Genomic DNA, 18970 nt, shown 5'->3' with positions numbered 1-18970 from the left:
ACAAAATATCCTTTTATTTCAAAAACTCCAATGTTTTGTAACAACAAATTAATTTATCACAAAATTTAATATTATTTATTACAAATTATTTGTTTGTCACAAAATACAAGTATTTTTTATACCAAAAAAAATATTTTAAAATATTCAAATTTTTAAGGATAAAAAAAGATTTGTTTATATAATTTTTTTTGCAGGATAATTTTATTTTATTTCATAAATTTCAATTTTTTAAATATTTTTTATATTTATTAATTATTTTTATAAAAAATTAAAAATTAAATAATTAATTTTTAAAAATTATAGATATTTTTTATATTTTTCAAAAAATTAATATATAATTCTTACTAATAATCAAATTTTAAATGTTAACTAAAAATTAATTTTTGAAACTTACAAAAATTTAATTACATTATTAAACATAAATAAAAATTGTTAAATGTAAAAGAAGGTAAAAGTAAAAACTCTAAGTCTCACATTCACTCCTTCTTCACTCTCTTTGCCCCTCCACTCCTTCTTTACCCTTTCTGCACCTCCACAACCACTGTAGCTGAATGATGGAGCTCCTGGAAGAAGAAGCACCCACACAGTCTCCTGTTTTGCCTCGCATGTGTCTCTTTTGCTATTGACTTCTGCATCGTCGTCTTCTCCTTTGCCTCGTTCGTCGTCTTCTGTGCATGGTCGTCTTCATCTCCTTTGCATCGTTATCAGTTTATACGTCGTCGCCGTTGGTGCTCGTCTTCATCTCCTCCTCTGCATCGCCATTCCTGCTCGTGCTGCCCCTCTGGTCCCTGGTCCTTTGCCTCTGCTGCTCTGGTTAATCTCGGTCGTTCTTCCTCCACGGTGGTCCTCTACATCTATTGTTCCTCTGGTCCCTGCTCGTACGCATCGCTTGGTTTCTGGTTTCTGCTCTGCTGAAGGTAAATATATGTTATTTGAATATTGTTACCTATATTGTTCTTCAATATTTTTGTTGTCTATGAATTTTTAAGTTTTCTTAATTTTTGGTGTCCTAATTGTTACTTCCTAAGGGTTTTCTTTCTGAATTTGTTCTTGGTTATGATTTTGGTTCTAATTATTTGGATCACTCTGTACGATTAACACTTAGGAAATTGACGTTGATTAATCACTCAATTTTGATTCTAATTATTTGGTTCTGAATTTGTTGCTTAGGTTTTACAATTGAATCAATGTTGGATCACATGAAACAATTACTTGAGACACCAGGTTCAAAGCTGCTCTTTGGGGGCAAGCCTTTAGAGGGTCATTCTATTCCACCTATTTACGGTGCTATTAAGCCCATTGCTATTTATGTTCTCCTTGAGAAAATTGTGAAGGACAAGAATTATGAGCTTGTGACAAAAGAAATTTTTTGACCTTTCCAGATACAAAAATAAGGGCTATAAACATGAAAATTTTCAAGTGTTTTCCCCTCTTTAAATTATAATATCAATATACACTTTGTATGAGATAAATGAGTTCTATTCCTTTATCCAGATAATTACTAACTACAAAAGCAGTCAAATATCAACCGTGTTGGATACGTTGGAAAAATGCATGCACATTTAACTATTGTTGTAGTTTCAAACGATCCTCTCTTTTTACAGGCAAGCTTTTCTAACTCATATTGGAGTTACACATTTACCTTGATACTTTTATTCGCACAACAAAAATATAGATGTTTAGCTTCGGATTAAGGTTTATACTACATGCCAATCTTGGAAATTTACTGTAATTTTGCTATACTTATGTGTTGGATTTTCAATCTAAAGTAGTTAACATTTTCAGGAAGTCATTGGTAGATCAGTGAATGGTACAACTTATACTGGACCTCCACAAAATCATTGGTAAGTGCATGATCTTTTGGATCCTTTTTAATTCTCATTTAATTCACTACAAGAAATTACTGGAATGGAGACCAATTTAGCGACCGATTTAGCGATCGATTCTGGTGTTCGCTAAAACCTTGGTCGCTAACCGTTAGCGATCGATATTAGCAGCCGATTTTAAACCAATGCTACCAAACTAGTATCAAACGATATTGGTCGCTAATAAAATCGGTCACTAAATGGCGACCACTTTTTTTGTCGCTAAAGTGGTCGCTGAGAAAATTGGTCGCTAAATAGCGACCAACTTCTCGGTCGTAAAATCGGTTGCTAATAAAATCGGTCGCTGATGTCTGACCTGAAATCTAAAATTGGTCGCTAAATCAGTCATTGTTATTAATTTTTAATTATAGATTTTTACTAATTATTCACAATATCTGTATCGAAATATAGAAATTAAAAGAGACAAAATTCATAAATATTCACAATATCTATATCGAAATATAGAAATTAAAAGAGACAAAATTCATAAATACATCAAATTTATTATCTACAATTCAAATGTACATTGAGGGCTTACAATCCACAATCCAAATTCATGGTACATGGTACATTTACTACTTATATCTTACAACACTAAGCCTGTAAATCTACATTGATATTCTGATTTACAAAAAAGTAGCACATAATATTGTATGCAGTTAAGAAAATGAGATTCTGAAAGTAACATGGTCAGGAGTGCTTATGGAATCAGAAAGCTTTTCACACTGCTCTGACTAGTTAAAAAAGAAAAACTAATGCAACTTGATACACCTGGAAAGGGAAACATTAAAGAAGCAATCAGATATATGACATAATAGAAAACTCTCATCTTCTAAGGAAACTTTTCGAGACACCCACAATCAGTAAACAGAGTGCCCTATTATATAAAATTTTGTATACTATAGATACATCAAAATAAAATTCTTTAAAATATTGTGAATGCAATTATATATTATCATTTAAATATTCATTTACTATAGTCAAAAGTGTGATCTGAGTAACCATGTAGCACAGTAATTAGCATAAAAGGGTAGAAATCGATACATTGTATGTAAGTAGCAAATTAAAAGTGTTGATTTCTCAGTGGTGCATGCTGCCAAACACAGTCATCATTCGCTAAACTCTTAACACTTAAAAGTAATGATGGCAACGGATAGTTCAATTAGTATTAAACTAATTTCTTTTTAGGTGCACCAACAATTAAAATCAAAGTGTTAGATCATGATAATATATGTGCAACAAAACAGCATCAGTTAAACATCAAATTATTTATTTTCGTTCTTAATTGAGATTTTTAATTAAATCATGAAAAATCAATTAGCAGCACTTTTTTTATTATTTTATCATTTCTAAGTAGTAGTGATCACAAACATGATTGCATAAATATATATGTAACATCTACAAAAGTTAAGATTGACAGAAGACACAGGAAATATATTATAACCAATTTCAGATATATAGATTAAGAAGGAACTAGCAAAAGCAATCCTAATTAAATATGTTAGTAAATTAAAGTTCCATGCATGTTTTGTAAGAAAGAAAAAAGAGAATACAATACATTTACCTAAAAGATATGGTAATGAACGAACTTGCAGAAGAAGAATATGATTAATTACCAGCATTGTACTTTTTTCTTGATGATCATAGTTACCAGAGAAAGTTCTCTAAAGTGTTTAGTGCTAACATAGGTGAGTGAGCAAGTAGCATATATAAAAAAACTCTCATCTTGAAAATAGAGAAAAATCAAGGTAAATGACTATTGAGAACTTACCATAGAGTGCATCACCCTTTTTAGCCTGTGCAAATTCTGAGGGAGCACCGGTGATGGAATACAGTGTTACTCGACCAACACGAATATTCTAAACCAATCAAAATCACATATCTCATTATACATATATCATAAGAGCCAAGTAGTAACCAACAACACTAGCAAACTCAAACAATTCATTCAAGGCACTAAGTATGTGATCTTAATTAATTAATTGAGCATTAGGAAAATGATTTGGATATATGGCTATACAACGTCAATTACTTTTTGTTAGATAATAATCATTTCTCTCCCTTTTCCTAAAGATCTTTCAATAAAATTTTGACCACTAAGGTATTTAAAACATAACACACATAACATAACATAATCATCCTTAAAGCCAAGAGTTCCAACACCAACCTGATACTTCATAAGCTTCTCAGCATGCTCTCTTTTTTCTTCACTTGATTCCTTAAAGAACCTGCAACTTTCAACAAAATATAATACACTCAAATTTAAATCCCATTTGAGAAACAGAAGAAGTGAATTCACAGATGTATGTTACTTACTTTGCAAATCCCTTGAGAGCAATGTCATCTCTGTCAAAGTATGCAAACAAAGAGTGGCACACATAGGAAGCATTGTACTCCATACTGCATTCATGCACCAAATAAATCAGACTAAGCGCATGAGAAGAGTATCATTCAAGCCTTGTGTGACCAATGGAATTATTGTCTTTGTGGAAATTTGTTGCATTACAAAGTTTAAACATTTTTTCTTAGAAGTTGTTCCTAATAAATGTTCATTTTATATAAAATGATGATATGATGAACATTTTAATGTGTCATGTTGTTGTGCAGTAAAACATTTGTAGCAAAGATTCGTAATGATTTCTTGTACTTGTGATAAAGCATTCACTCATTCGATGCATTTAATAGTAATGGCTTCTTAATGAATTGACTGATAATATTGAATCTCCACTTAAACAAGAATAGATTTGATTATCAGATCATTCACTTGATTTGGCTGATACACTAATAGGAATATAAAGAGACACTCACATAAGAAAATGATCAGAACCTGCTTTGATAAATACACAATGATGTGTTCAACATTGTTGCCATTCTTTTTAGCTTTGAAAATAGAACTGAAAGGGATAAACTCAACTTGAGCAAAGTTTGATATCAAAATAACAATACCACAATGAAAAAATTTTTAAAAAAATACTTACATGCTCACCAAGTTGTAACTGCCACAGAAGCTGTCCTAATGCACATTCTAATGGTTGAGTCCATAATGAAATTAGATCCTTATCTTGACCATAGTAGTTATCTATCTCTTCAGGCCCCTAGAATAAAACGCAAACATGCCCCATATTCAATCATTTATTAACCAAATCCTTAGTATGATCTATACATAAAATTTAATTTTATGGACTTATTATAATATTTGAATGATTAATTGATTAATCCACCTCATCAACAGCAGCTTCATCATTCTTAATAATCACAGTGACTTATTCCCGATCATCAAGGTTTGGGGCTTCATATCCAACAAAATTAGGACCATTGTTCCATATAATCAAAGGGTTCTCCTTCCTTGCATTTGATCCATTCACATTCTCCTTATTATTGAACCTTGTTTTCTGAGATAAACACAATGGCAACAAACAAATCCATACTATTACAACAAAAGAATACTAAAATAAGTATAATTAACAACCAAAATTAGGTGATTATGTAGACAATAACTAAGGAAATTTGTAACTACACATTAACAACATTCTTTCTCAACAAACCATAATACTCCTCAATCCTCATATTCAACTAAAGAAATATCCAATTAATTAATTAGTTAATTAATAATCAGTATTAAGTGACAAGTGGTGAATTTCTAATCTCTTAACTTCTTACCAACTGAGGCCATGCATCAATGACACATGCTTCCACGGTGTTCAGCAAGCACTCATATTCTCCATGATGCACCAAGTCCTTCCTCAGATTGTATACAACAACAAGAAGCAAAGTTCTGCAACAACAATTGTATGCTTATTTTCTGATTCGAAGTTCAATTTCAAAATCAGTAAAAATAGAACAATTAATTACACACAGAAAACAAATCAAACATAGCAAAACTTAAATCGACAGGGAGAGAAGGAGAATACCTTCTTGCGACAGAGCAATAAGGAAAGGCGATATGAGATAGAGGCGACAGCGGAGAGTGAGATCGAGATCAAGGTGAGAGAGATCGTTAGAGTTAGATCGAGATCGAGGTGAGAGAAATCATAAGAGCTTGACAGCAAGAAAAAGGTGAGAGACGGTGAGCTAGTGACAAAGAAGATTGTAGGCTTCAGGTAGTAGACGACAGCGGCAACGGCGATGACGGCAGTGACGGCGCAAAATGGAGAGGGTGTTGTGCTTTCGGAGGTGATCACATTAGGGTTAGTGAGAAGTGTGAGGGATCTGAGGATGGTGTGGCTAGGTTAAGGTTAAATTAACTCAGTAACTTCCTTTTATTTAAACTAGAGACCAATTTAGTGACCGATTAATTTATAACACTATTTTTGTATTTCTGTTGCTAAATTCAGAAATAGCGACCGATTTAGCGACCAACATCTTTAAAAAAACATTTTATAATTGGTTGCTATAATCGATCACTAACTTAGCATAGCGACTGAACTAGCGACCAACTAGTTTTAGCCTATTTTTTTGTTGGTTGTTAAATCGATCGCTAAATTAAAAATAGCGACCGATTTTGTGCCCAAAAGAACCAAAGACGAAATTTTCTGTTTTGGTTGCTAAATAGGTCACTAAACTAAAAAAGAATGACCGATTTTAGTGACCAACTTCATTTTAGTCGAAGAAAAATATTATCGGTCGCCAAATCGATTGCTATCAGTGATCATTTTTGTTGGTCGCTAAAATCGGTCGCTGAATGAAACTTAGCGACCGATTTAGCGATCAAAATTTGTTTACTCCTATAAATCTTATATTGGTCGCTAAATCAGTATTTTTTTTATCGCTATTCTAGTAGTTTCTTGTAGTGATTTTGGAATGGATTATTGAGCCTTCAATTTTGCCAAAAATAAAATGGTGCTCTACTTGAATTATTGAAATAAGTAATTCCTCATTTGAATATTCCTTATCTTTCAATAAAATCAAGGCCATGGTAAAAGATTTAGGATTTTGTTATAATAAAATTCATGCCTATCCCAATGATTGCATTTTGTTCTGGGATATATATGAAGATGATGAATTTTGTCCAGTTTATGAAGCTTCCAGGTACATAAAAAATGTTGAGGTAGATACGAAAGTTAATAAGTTGAAGAAAAAATCTGTGCCTGCAAAGGTTTTTTGAGGCACTTTCTCTTGATTCCAAGGCCTAAAAAGCTGTTCATGTGTTTAAAAACAGCTGAGAATAAAAAGTCTAAAGAAGCGGCAATTAGAGCTTTTTAATCCATATTTAGGAAAGAGAATGTGGGGCGAGTGCGATGTCACGGAAGAGTTACCACATCAACTTTGTTGAAGAAAAATGAAAAAATTACCACCCTTAAGCAACAACATGTAGCTAAGAAAGCAACATTAGAGGGTAAGGTCGATGTGATGCAAAAAGAAGTAGATGAACTAAAATCTCTTATTAAGATAATGCTGTAATAAAAAAGTTCATGAGTAGACCTTGAGATGTTAGCTGTTCAATTAGAAAGAACTTCTGGTAATCCAAATAATGATACTAATGAAGAGGTATTATTTGTTGTTAAAGTTGCTATAAGTTATCATATGTTAAATAATAGTTAATTTATGTTAGGATTAATTTAATTATTTTGTGTATCCAAATAGAAGAATGTTTTATATACTTTTCTCTTCTCTTTCTCAAACATTTTTTTAGTAAATATTATTAGTATTAAAAATATATAATTTATATTTAATTTTTTATTTTTTATTTTGTTTATAGAAAAATCATGTTAAAAGAGAAAACAAACTTAATTAAGACACAAATTTTAAAGAGCAATTAACCGTCATCATAAACCTCTTTTACATAGCATACATTATATGATCTATCATTTAACATGAAAAATTAACACAATGTGCGTGTCAATTTAATTATATCATAACAGTAGGTATATTTATTTGTTGTTTCCTAGTTTAGATAATTATCTTTAAAAAATAATTAAGAGTTCCAATTTAACCTCCTAATTTATAAATAAAAAAGTTAAATTTTTTATGTTTTTAAAATATAACATATATATTTAAATTTATTTAAATTTTTATTCATTTAAGTATTAAAAAGATAAATAAAAACTCTTAGGTAGTATTTATTTTTAAATACTGAAAATTGATATTAGGAAATTGAAATTCAGTATTATATTAACTAAAATTTCAATTCTGTGACATAAAATTTCTACTTCTAAAAATAGAGATAGAGGGAATTGAAATTTCTAGGACTAGAGACTGAAATTTTAATAATTTTTATTTTAAAAAATATTTTTATTTAATTTTTCAAATTTTAAATCTACCCCTCAATCTTTATATATATATACCTTAAATCAAACATAACACTTAAACATAACTCAATCCTATATTTTTTATACTAAATACAGTACAGAGATTTAGGTCCAGTTTGGATAAATAGCTTAATTAAACTCCTTTTGAAAAAATAGTTTAAACAATAATAAATGACTATATCAAAAGTAACTTATAAATAAGTTATTTTGTGTTTAAATTTTTAGTTCTAAAAGTGCTTATTTTAAAAGAAATGTGATAAAAAGTAGTAATAGTATGAGAGAAGTCATTTTTTTTAACTTCTCTATAAGCTCCTAAGAGCTTATTTGGGTGAGCTTCTAAGAAAAGATTTTTTTTTAGTTATCTTTTTAAAAGATCTTATGGAAAAGTAAAAGTAATTTTATGTTTGGGTATCTCATGCAAAAAGATCTTTTTATCTATCAATTATGTTTGGGTATAACGATATAAAAGTACTTTTTTGTTTATTTATTATATAAAAAACATCTTTTTTTAAGAGAAAAAGATCTTTTAAAAAAAGATGTAAATTACAGCTTCTCAAAAAAAAGATATTTTTTTTATTTTTCTAGTACTTTTACTTTTACTACTAGAAATTTGCCAAACACGTTTAAAAAATTAAAAAAAAAAGATATTTTTTCACTAAAAAAAGATTTTTTTTTGTCAAAATAATAGCGCCCAAACAAACACTAAATAGCTTCTTAGAAAGCTGTAATTTAGCTTTGAAAATTACACCAGACATTAATACTATGACTTTTTATACGTCAAAAGCTCAAAAAAATTACTTTTAAAACTTTTCAAATAGACCCTTAATTTAGTCTCAATCATGGTATCTTAATCTTTATCTCTCTCTCTCTCTTCCAAATACAACATTAGTCATTACTTATTTTATTTTCTTTTTATTGATGACTCCTTTAATTTGTATAACAACACTCATGTCTTTTAAATTTTTTTCCTTAGAAATTAAACATGGGTTTGTTTATATTGGGATTAATCTCCGTAGATGTATATCCGCATTTTTCCAAAAACATATAGTGTTATAAGTTCTTCTTTCATTCTGTATGCCTTAGTCCCCGGGCTTCATATTCATTTAAATAAAGACCGTATTCAGTTATAGTTAATTATTATTGCATGCAAGATTTTTCAACAACTATATATTCTTGGATGGGGAATTCTATTTTTATAAATGGATAAAAGTATATACAAAGAAATAATACATAGAAGACAAAAAAAAAATTCTAAAGATTTAAAAATAGTCCAATATATTTCAAAAACTGTTTTCTCAAGTTAAAGTTGTCCTTCCTACTGTATATTGAGTGATAATTTAGACGAATTGCAAATGATTTCTTGAGTTATTGCACCGAAATTTAGGAGATATAACAAAGTGTATAGTTATAATTTTATTTCAGAGCAGCATAAGAAAATAAGATAAAAAAAAATAACAGTTTTGATTTGCTGCCTAAACAATCTTTGAATTATATTTAACTATATTAAATTTTTTTGGGTGTACTTTAATTTGTAGTTTCTATACTCTTTCGAATATATTTTTATTTATTTACTCTTAAAAATATTAGAAATAAAGAAGACACATAATTAATAAAAAATCTATCTAAGCACAATAATACTGAAATCCATTAATCAATAAGAACCTGCAGCTTGCTTTAATTTCTCCAACTAGTTTCCTGGATGCAGAAGAATAATAATAACCCAAAAATGGCATCGAGAAGGTTTATTACACACTAAAAAAAAATGATAAAAATGGGGGGAAAAAAAGATTAAGTACATAGATAGCTAGATTTGCACCGAGATATTATTAAAACACGAGTATAATAATAACAAAAGAAAGTTGAATTCTAATAATTGAAATTTTAACTAAGATTATTGATACATGATACAAAATCAACAATTCAGCATGAATTTTACTACTTTAAATTAAATGGGACAATTAAATATAATAAAAAGGTATTAATAAATAAATTAAACATGGTGAATTTTACTAGATATATTGCTAGAGATCAGGCCTAACCATCATTGATGTCATGGGAGAAGCTCTGCCGCCGGAAACAGCCACACTTCCCCGGAAACCGATACCGGAAAATCGCAACGACGAGATGAGAAGAAAGGCTGTGTCTGTAAGGAGACATCCATATTGATGATAGATATGAATGCACTTCCTTAAAATCACAACACTTAGCATAGATATGAACTCCATTAGTCTTGCCATTATTGTTCTTATAGATTTTTGCACTTTCTTCTTTTTGATGTTGGTGTTCTAAGACTTGGTCCCAACAAAACAAAAAGAACTTAGGGTTTAGATTTATATTATTATTATATATTCTTCTCTTGCTAGCTAGCTACCATAATGTGTTGCTTTTACTAAGGTGCCCTTGTTCCTAATTTTTTCCCCCTATTTAATTTCCTTTTGGGTAGCAATATTAGATGTTTATACACTAATTTATATGAGACTAATTTTGACACAATGATAATATAAAATATTTTATACAGCCGCTTAATTATATCTGTTATTTTAGATTATTATTTATATTATTAATGTAAAATATAATTAATTTTGTTAATATGACATCATATAATTAAATATATGTATAAAATTATTTTATTCAGATAATATGTCAAAATTAAATTTTTATTTTATAATACAAATATTGATTTTTTTTGTGTTTTAAGTAGAAGATGATATTAATTTAGTACTTTCAAGAGCAAGGATTTGAATATTCATATAGGTAACATTAATTATTAGGAGAGGAGAAGCAAAATGTTGGTTTTATTTAATATACAATTATACATTATCATAATATAATCTATACATACACTAGTAATAATGAGTACAACTCTTTGTTGAATTATCATATTATTATTTCTTTAAATTGCATGGCATTACTCTATAATGCCTTGTATATTTTCTTGTTAATTAATTGGGCAAGTTGGTAATTTTGCTGATAGCATCTTTAAATTGTCAGAGGTGGCGTCGTTAATTATAATCATAGAGCTAAAATAGTATTCCAATGTCAGAAGCAAAAAATGAAGACATCATGGAGACATTCATAAAATACAAGAAAGGTGATGCATGTAAAAGTATATCTATCGGTATGGCATTTTATGAAGCTATGTGGCAAAAATGTCGACACTAATTCAGAATGCCAAAACAAAACAAAATAAAATGGTTTATTTATTTATTTTTGGTTCTTTAAGGGAAAAATTGGTAAAAAGCAGGTTTGTAATCATGTTCTAAAGAAAAAAAAAAAAAAAAAAGACATTGTTATAAGCTTTTAAGGCTTTATTTGGATAGAAAAAGTTACAAAATGTACAAGAGCATAAAGAAAATAGATCCACCATTACAATGCAGGCACATGTCTTGGATTTAAATTCAGTATTTAGATTTGATGTAAATTTGAAAGTCACTAATAGATCAATTAGGCTTTATATGATTACAAGGAAACAAATAAAGGGAAAAAAAAAGGAGAAAAAAAAGTTTAATGAATTTTTATTTTCTTTAGATAGCTTCGGATGAAAAAATTAAAAGAGCAAAAAAATAATATATAATATTTTGAAAAGATAATTTTATTCTCATATATTTTAAAATGTGATAAAAAAATAAAAGGATAATTTAATGAGTCTCACCTCTATTTTTATACCTTTTATTTTTTTTACTTTTTTTTCTAATCAAATAATAAAAAATAATTATTTTTTTCTCAATTTCTTTCTTTTTCTTCTCCATCTATATTTTCCTTAAATAAATATACTCTTAATGTAAAATTACCATAGTAAAATGTTCTCTGTCCTACCGTCATATCCAAGCATAAACCGAAGAATGTATGGCAAAACCGTTGACCCAAGGAAATCTAAATTACACCTAAACCCAAAAAAAAAAAAAAAAAAAAAAACTACGGGTCTTCCTACTTCCTTTTTCTTTATCTTTAACTTCTAAATTATCTCCCAGATCAAGATCCAAAGAAAATAAATATTTTTTGGTTTAATTATTATATTACTCTTTATAATTTTATTAAGTTTATAATTAAATTTTTATATTTTTTATTTTTAATTAAGACTCTATACTATTTTTAATTTTATAATTAAATCTTTTTTAATATAAAAAATATTAAAATTAACAGTATATGTTTTTACAAATTAAAAATATTCACAAATAAAAATCTAATTAGATTTTTTACTATATATTTTTTTAAAAAAATATTCTATAAATTTTACTATTTTTCACATGAAAATGATCTAATTACAAAACTAAAAGTAGTATAGAGACTCAATTAAAAAAAATTATAAAAACTTAATTATAAATTTGGTAAGATTATAGGACCAACATATTAATTAAGCCTTATTTTTCGAAAGAATTCAACAGAGATATTATTTGAGTAAATGATTAAATTTGTCTCTGAAAGAGTATTTATTCTCTAAATTGGTTCCCAAAAGATTGTTTTTGATCAAATTTGTCATTCAAAGATTTTAAGTTAATCATATTGGTCCTTCCGTTATTTTCTTTATTGATGGTGTCGAAATTTACTAATATAACATACTAAGTGACACCACAATACATACCTAAGAATCCTAATTGATTATTAATATGATAAGTTTATGAAATATCAAAACTTAATTGAGGAGAGACCTTAAGGCATTGAAATTTCTCAATTTGGAATTAATTAGTTTGATCTATTTTTATAAATTTATTATGTTAGTTGCCAATTGAAATTACTAGATGTGTGTTGTGATGTCATTTAACGTGTCATGTCAACAAATTCAGACATTATTAAAAACGAAAGTAATAAAAAGACTAACATAACTAACTTAAAATATTTAAAAAATAAATTTAATTAAAAAAATTTTCAAAAATTAATTTAGAGAACGAGAATAATATTTTAAGACTAATTTCATCATTTACTCAATATTATTTTTATGCAACAAAATATTATATTCTCCGAACATATGGCAAGCAATTGACAAAGAATTGTAAGAAAGAAGTGATACAGCTGATCTTTGAGTTGAAGTTGAGAAGGAATTGGGATGTTCGTTTTGAGTTTATCCAAATAAAACTAATGTCGTAGCAGATCGATTGGCAAAAATAAAATTTGGAGGTAATAGTGCTGATGAGATTCACCTTTGGTATCAGCCGCCAGAAGTTGTTTCTCCTCTTTTGCTGTTCGGCACCTGATTTTTTTTTTCTTTTTTTTCTTTTTTTTTCTTTTCTGCTCTTTTGTTTCGGTTTTTTTTCCTTTTCTTGGTTGCTCACAAAAAAATTTGCTACGGACACTAGACAATGTTTCTAATTATTTCCATTTTTGGTCCATGAAGTGGAAGGCTCATAAAAAAAAAAATTCGTTTTTATGATAAAATTATCCATTTGCCCATCACGGTAAATATTTAAATTTACCACTATTAGCATTGAAGTAATCATTTGTTACCGTTTCAGGGAGATACTTCTCACCATAATCAGTAATAACTTGTGTCACCCACCCATTAGATTGTTCGGTTTCTCTTGAACTATTTTTTTTATTCTCTAATTTTTTCCCCACCACCTTCTTCCTCCCCCTTCTATTGGTGTATGTCTTTCTATATGCAATATTTTATTTTGATTCAAGATGACTGAACTAAAGATATCTATGTAGGAGTCTTTTCAGTTGTAAATTTTTTTTTAGGTCCAGCAAATACACTTGCGACATAGATCATGTTGGCAACAACATTATAGTTAGCATGTTGGAATGGTTCTGAGGGAGTTAAACTCTAAAATAATTCGTAAAATTAGTTGCCTATATTAAAATAGTATCTAAGACCCTAATTATGCCAACGGTGTTCCTAAAATTAACAAAAATAAACGATATTTTTCTGTCTTTTTATAAATTTTAAGATATAATTAATGTAATTAGAATCTTACAAAATATTTTAATATTTGCAACTAATCTTAAAGACTATTTTATGGCTTAACTCAGTTTTGAGGTAATATATTGTTGGTGGGTTTCCAACATCAAGTGAAACCCACGCAACCTTTAAAACAAAAAAAATTAATAAAAAAAAGAAAGAAAAGTAGATAATAAGCCACGGTAAAGAAAGAGTGTGTGTTAAGCTTCTCTCAATTGTTTTTGAAAGGAAGAAAAGAAAAACGAAGCCCTGCTTCGGCGTCGAGGGAGAAGAAGAAAATTTGGGGAAAAAGGGCAAGTCATTTTTTATCCGATTGAACCAGTAAACTTGCTCTATTTCTTATAAAATTTTAGTATGTTATTTCTAGTGTAGAGATGAACATTAGGATATAATTTGCCAGTTGTATTGCCTTCTCTTTTATTTAATTTGAGATATCCACTTTGTAGAGGATTTATGTTGATTCCATCAGTTTTGATGATATATTTTGTTGATTGTTAAGATGCCCTAGTGTTACTAGAAAGACTGCTTGTATACCCATTATTTTGATAGTGGAAGATTTTACTGGACTAGATCCCGTGAGTTTTTTGTCCCTCTTTTTGGGGATTTTTCCACGTTAAAATTTTGGTGTCTAATTATTTAATTTCTGCCATTATATTTGCTGCTTGGAGTATCTTTGGTATTGCCTATTTAATCGCACAGATTGTGAAAAAAAAAATTTAGTGCTTCCGCTATTAGACAGGTTCTTGTTTGAACCTTTGTTGAGTTTTCTCAACAAAGTGGTATCAGAGTTTTGGTTGTTTATCTCTGTACTGATTAAATGGAGAAAAATACTCATGGGCCAAATATGGTCAAATTGAATTCCCAAAATTATTCAATTTGAAAAACTCTCATGGAAGATATGTTATATAGCAAGGACTTGTATGATCCTATGGAAGGGGATAAATCCAAAGGTACCAAATCCGATACTGAATGGAAGAAGCTGAATCGGAAGGCAGTTGCTTTAATTAGGCAATGGCTTGATCTTAGCGTGTATCCACATGTTGACACCGAAACGAATACCGAGAAGATGTGGAATGAATTGAAGGAGTTATATGAGAGGAAGAACGTGCAAAATATAGCATTCTTGATTAGGATGCTTGTTAATATGAAGTATATTGAAGGTAAATCAATGCCGGAGCACTTGAGCACCTTTCAAGAGACGGTGAACCAACTAACAAATAATGAAATCACTTTGAATAATGAGTTACAAGTCTTGTTGTTATTGAGCTCTTTGCTTGATAGTTGGAAAGTTCTGGTTGTGACACTGACTAACTCAGCTCCAAAAAGAAAGTTGACATTAGCAATGGTTAAAGAGAGCATGTTGAATGAAGAAGTCAGAAGAAGAGAGCGAGGTTTGATTAATGCCTCCTCCCAGTCAGAAGCACTTGTTTGAGAGTTACGGGGGAGAAGTCAAAGTAGAAAACTTCACAGCTCTGACAAGTCAGAAAGTTGAAGCAAGTCAAGAGAAAAGTACAAGCCAAGAAAGGAGTTCATTTATCACCATTGTGGGGCATATCAGGAGGTATTGTAGGTTTTTGAAAAGAGAACAATCAAGGGAAAGAAACAAAGACAAAGGTAAAGTAGTGATAAAGAAATTGCTGCTATTGTTTATGAAGATGTTCTTATTACATATGATGAAAATTATGTGAATTTTGTCTGTGATGATTCTATTTGGATTATGGACTCTGGTGCCTCATGTCATGTTACTTCGAGGCGTGAATTTTTCACTTCTTATACTGCTGAAAATTTTGACAAGATCAAATTGGGAGATAAAGAAGTGTGTGATATCATTGGTATGGGTGATATGTGGCTTGAAACCAACATGGGATGCAAGTTGCAGTTGAAGAATGTTAGGCTTGCACCAAATATGCGGTTTAATCTTATTTCAGTGAAGGCATTGGATCAAGAGGGGTATTGCACTTCCTTTGGTAGCGGAAAATGCAAGATTACCAAAGGGGCTCTCGTTGTTGCTCGAGAAGACAATAGTCTCACTACTCTCTACAGGTTGCAAGCAAAATTGTGCAAAGAAGATGTGAATGTAGCTGATGATTCTTCTTCTGATTTGTGGCATATATGTCTTGGTCACTTGAGTGAGAAAGGACTAAGCGTCTTAGCCAAGAAGCACTCACTTCCAGTGAAAGGTACAACTTTAAATACTTGTACTCATTATTTTGTTAGAAAGCATGCTAGAGTATCATTTCATAGTTCTGGATCTCATAGGAGATCACATGTTCTAGATTTATTTCACACTGATATTTGCACTATGGATGCTAAGACACTAGGTGGCGTATCATATTTTATTACTTTTATTGATGATTATTCTCAAAAAGTGTGGGCTTTTATTTTGAAATCTAAAGACCAGGTGCTTAGTATCTTCCAATTTCCAACACTTTCATGCAAGTGTTGAAAGAGAAATAGGAAGAAAATTGAAATGTGTTTGAGTAGATAATAGTGGTAAATACAGGGGTCCGTTTGAAGAGTATTGTAAAGGACATGGGATCAAGCTTGAGAAGACGGTTCCTAAGACTCCTCAACATAATGGAGTTGCAGAGAGAATGAATCGCACTATCAATGATAGAGTCAGGTGTATGCTCTCTCATACAAAGTTGCCTAAATCCTTTTGGGGTGAAGCAATGAGGACTGCAGTAGATTTGATCAACCTTTCTCCTACAGTTTCACTAAATGGTGATGTTCCAGAGAAAGTTTGGAGAGAGAAAAATATCTCCTATAGTCACTTGTGAGTGTTCGGCCGTAGGGCTTTTGTTCACATTCCAAGAGATGAAAAGTCCAAACTTGATAGAAAGTCAAAGCAGTGTATCTTCATGGGTTATGGTCATGAAGACTTTGGTTACTAATTATGGGATCCAGTAAGAAAGAAGATAATTAGAAGGCGAGATGTGATTTTTCTTGAAGACCAAACTATTGAAGACCTTGAGAAGACAGATAAGCCAACAGTAACTGTTAGATGTTCTGCTGATGATAAACCTGATCCTTCCACTAAACCTCCTGTTGATGGAGGAGATGTACAAGTTGATAATGATGGTGACGATTTGCATGATGAACCTACACCTCAACCTGAGGTGCCAGATGCAGAAGTTCCACCAGATGTTGAAGTTTCACCTGAACCAGCAGTTGAGCCTAAATTGAGAAGATCTATTAGAGAGCGTCATCCTTCTCAAAAATACTCTCCTCATCAGTATGTGATGAACACTGAGACTGGAGAGTTAGAGAGCTACCAGGAAGCTATGTCTGGTGAGCACATTGAAGTCCATGCAAGAAGAAATGAAATCCTTGCATGAGAATCATACTTTTGAATTGGTGATACTACCGAAGGGTAAGAGAGCATCCAAGAATAGATGGGTGTTCAAATTGAAAGCGGATGAAAATGTCTCACGGCCAAGGTATAAAGCTCGATTGGTTGTGAAAAGTTTTGAGCAAAAGAAAGGTATTGATTTTGAAGAGATTTTCTCCTTAGTTGTGAAGATGTCCTCTATTCGAGTTGTGCTTGGATTGGCAGCTAGCTTGAATTTAGAGGTTGAGCAGCTTGATGTGAAGACTGCATTATTTCATGGTGACATAGATAAAAAATTTATATGGAGCAACCAAAGGGTTTCGAGGTTAAAGGAAAGGAGCATCTTGTATGCAATTTGAAGAAGAGCTTATATGGGTTGAAGCAAGCGTCAAGGCAATGGTACACGAAGTTTTATTCCTCCATGGAAGGTCATGGGTATAGTAAGACTTCTTCTGATCATTGTGTGTATGTTAAGAAATTCTCTTATAGTGATTTTATAATTCTCTTGCTTTATGTTGATGACATGTTAATTGTTGGTCATGACACTAAGAAGATTGAAAGTCTTAAGAAAGACTTGAACAGATCCTTTGCTATGAAGGATTTGGGTCCTGCAAAGAAAATCATTAGCATGAGTATCACTCGTGACAGGAAGAATGAAAAACTGTGGTTGTCGCAGTAGAAGTATATTGAGAAGGTTTTAGAGAGGTTTAGCATGAGTAATTCCAAACCTGTTAGTACTCCACTTGCTAGTCATTTCAAGCTGAGTTCGCAGCAATGTCCTACAAGTGAGAAAGAGAAAGCAGAAATGAAGAAGATTCCATATGCATCTGCAATTGGTAGTTTGATGTATGCTATGGTTTGCATCAGGCCGGATATTGCTTATGCCGTTGGAGTTGTTAGTCAGTTTCTCTCTAATCCTGGCAAGGAACACTGGCAAGCAGTGAAGTGGATTCTCAGATACCTTAATGGTACTTCCAGAGTTTGTTTATGCTTTGGAAGTGGCCAACTTGTGTTAGATGGTTACACAGATGCGGATATGGCTGGGGATCTTAATTCAAGAAAGTCTACTTCTGGTTATATGATGACTTTTGCAAAGGGAGCTATGTCATGGCAATCTCGACTTTAGAAATGTGTTGCTTTGTCTACTATAAAGGCAGAATACATTGCTGTTGTTGAAACTTCTAAGGAACTCTTGTGGATGAAGAAATTTCTACAAGAGTTAGGCATCAATCAAGAGAAGTTTGTGTTATTTTGTGACAGTCAGAGTGCTATCCATCTCAGCAAGAATTTGACGTTTCATTCCAGATCGAAGCACATAGAGGTGAGGTATCATTGGATATATCAAGCGTTTGAGATGAAGTTATATGCACTTGAGAAGATCCATACTAATGATAATGGTTCAGATATAATGAGTAAGAGTTTACCTGCAGTGAAGTTTGATTCCTGCAAAGAGAATGTGAGCTTGGTGGAGCAGCCTATCCCCACTTGAGTTGGTGAGGACATCAAGTGGGCCCACACAACCTTTAAAACAAAAAATAAATAAATAAATAAATAAATAAATAAAAGAAAAGTGGCTAATAAGCCACGGTAAAGAGAGAGTGTGTGTTAAGCTTTTCTCAATTGTTTTTGA

General features: G+C 30.8%; 1 protein-coding gene and 1 long non-coding RNA gene across 16 annotated transcripts; one reads left to right on the top strand and one right to left on the bottom strand.

Annotated features, from left to right (window-relative positions):
• Positions 1-482: 482 nt before the first annotated feature.
• Positions 483-10523, top strand: LOC112728126 (uncharacterized). Of its 2 annotated transcripts, none has more exons than XR_003166137.3 (5): positions 483-917; positions 1171-1224; positions 1495-1604; positions 1786-1844; positions 10127-10523. It is a non-coding gene; the product is annotated as an uncharacterized lncRNA (long non-coding RNA). The 2 variants fall into 2 exon arrangements; XR_011869025.1 differs by lacking the exon at positions 10127-10523 and adding an exon at positions 6878-7370.
• Positions 2349-10292, bottom strand: LOC112728124 (ferritin-1, chloroplastic). 14 transcript variants are annotated; one of them, XR_011869024.1, is made up of 9 exons: positions 5777-6101; positions 5526-5640; positions 5087-5257; positions 4852-4960; positions 4674-4759; positions 4182-4265; positions 4033-4093; positions 3637-3724; positions 2349-2636 (listed from the first exon to the last, which is right to left on the bottom strand). XR_011869024.1 is itself a non-coding variant. In XM_072210182.1 (9 exons), exons 6-9 carry the CDS (start codon positions 4262-4264, stop codon positions 2566-2568), a joined length of 309 nt encoding a protein of 102 aa, XP_072066283.1. In that variant the 5' UTR covers position 4265; positions 4674-4759; positions 4844-4960; positions 5087-5257; positions 5526-5640; positions 10153-10292; the 3' UTR covers positions 2349-2565. The 14 variants fall into 14 exon arrangements, 13 of the variants coding, with proteins under 13 accessions (XP_072066283.1, XP_072066287.1, XP_072066289.1 ...); XM_072210182.1 differs by lacking the exon at positions 5777-6101 and adding an exon at positions 10153-10292 and having other exon boundaries at positions 4033-4099; positions 4844-4960; XM_072210186.1 differs by lacking the exon at positions 5777-6101 and adding an exon at positions 10153-10292 and having other exon boundaries at positions 4844-4960.
• Positions 10524-18970: the final 8447 nt, after the last annotated feature.

Source organism: Arachis hypogaea, chromosome 12 (genome assembly GCF_003086295.3).
Source record: "Arachis hypogaea cultivar Tifrunner chromosome 12, arahy.Tifrunner.gnm2.J5K5, whole genome shotgun sequence".
Classification (NCBI taxonomy): domain Eukaryota; kingdom Viridiplantae; phylum Streptophyta; class Magnoliopsida; order Fabales; family Fabaceae; genus Arachis; species Arachis hypogaea.
This window is presented reverse-complemented; position numbering and strand designations above follow the sequence as displayed.

Excerpts from the sequence above, each read along its gene's own strand:
- LOC112728124 (XM_072210179.1), bottom strand. The coding sequence starts at position 4,736 with ATGGCAACAATGTTGAACACATCATTGTGTATTTATCAAAGCAG. Across the intron at positions 4,266-4,692 it reads TTGTGTATTTATCAAAGCAG|TATGGAGTACAATGCTTCCT; the intron begins GTTCTGATCATT and ends GCATGAATGCAG. Across the intron at positions 3,725-4,032 it reads AGAAGCTTATGAAGTATCAG|AATATTCGTGTTGGTCGAGT; the intron begins GTTGGTGTTGGA and ends TGATTGGTTTAG.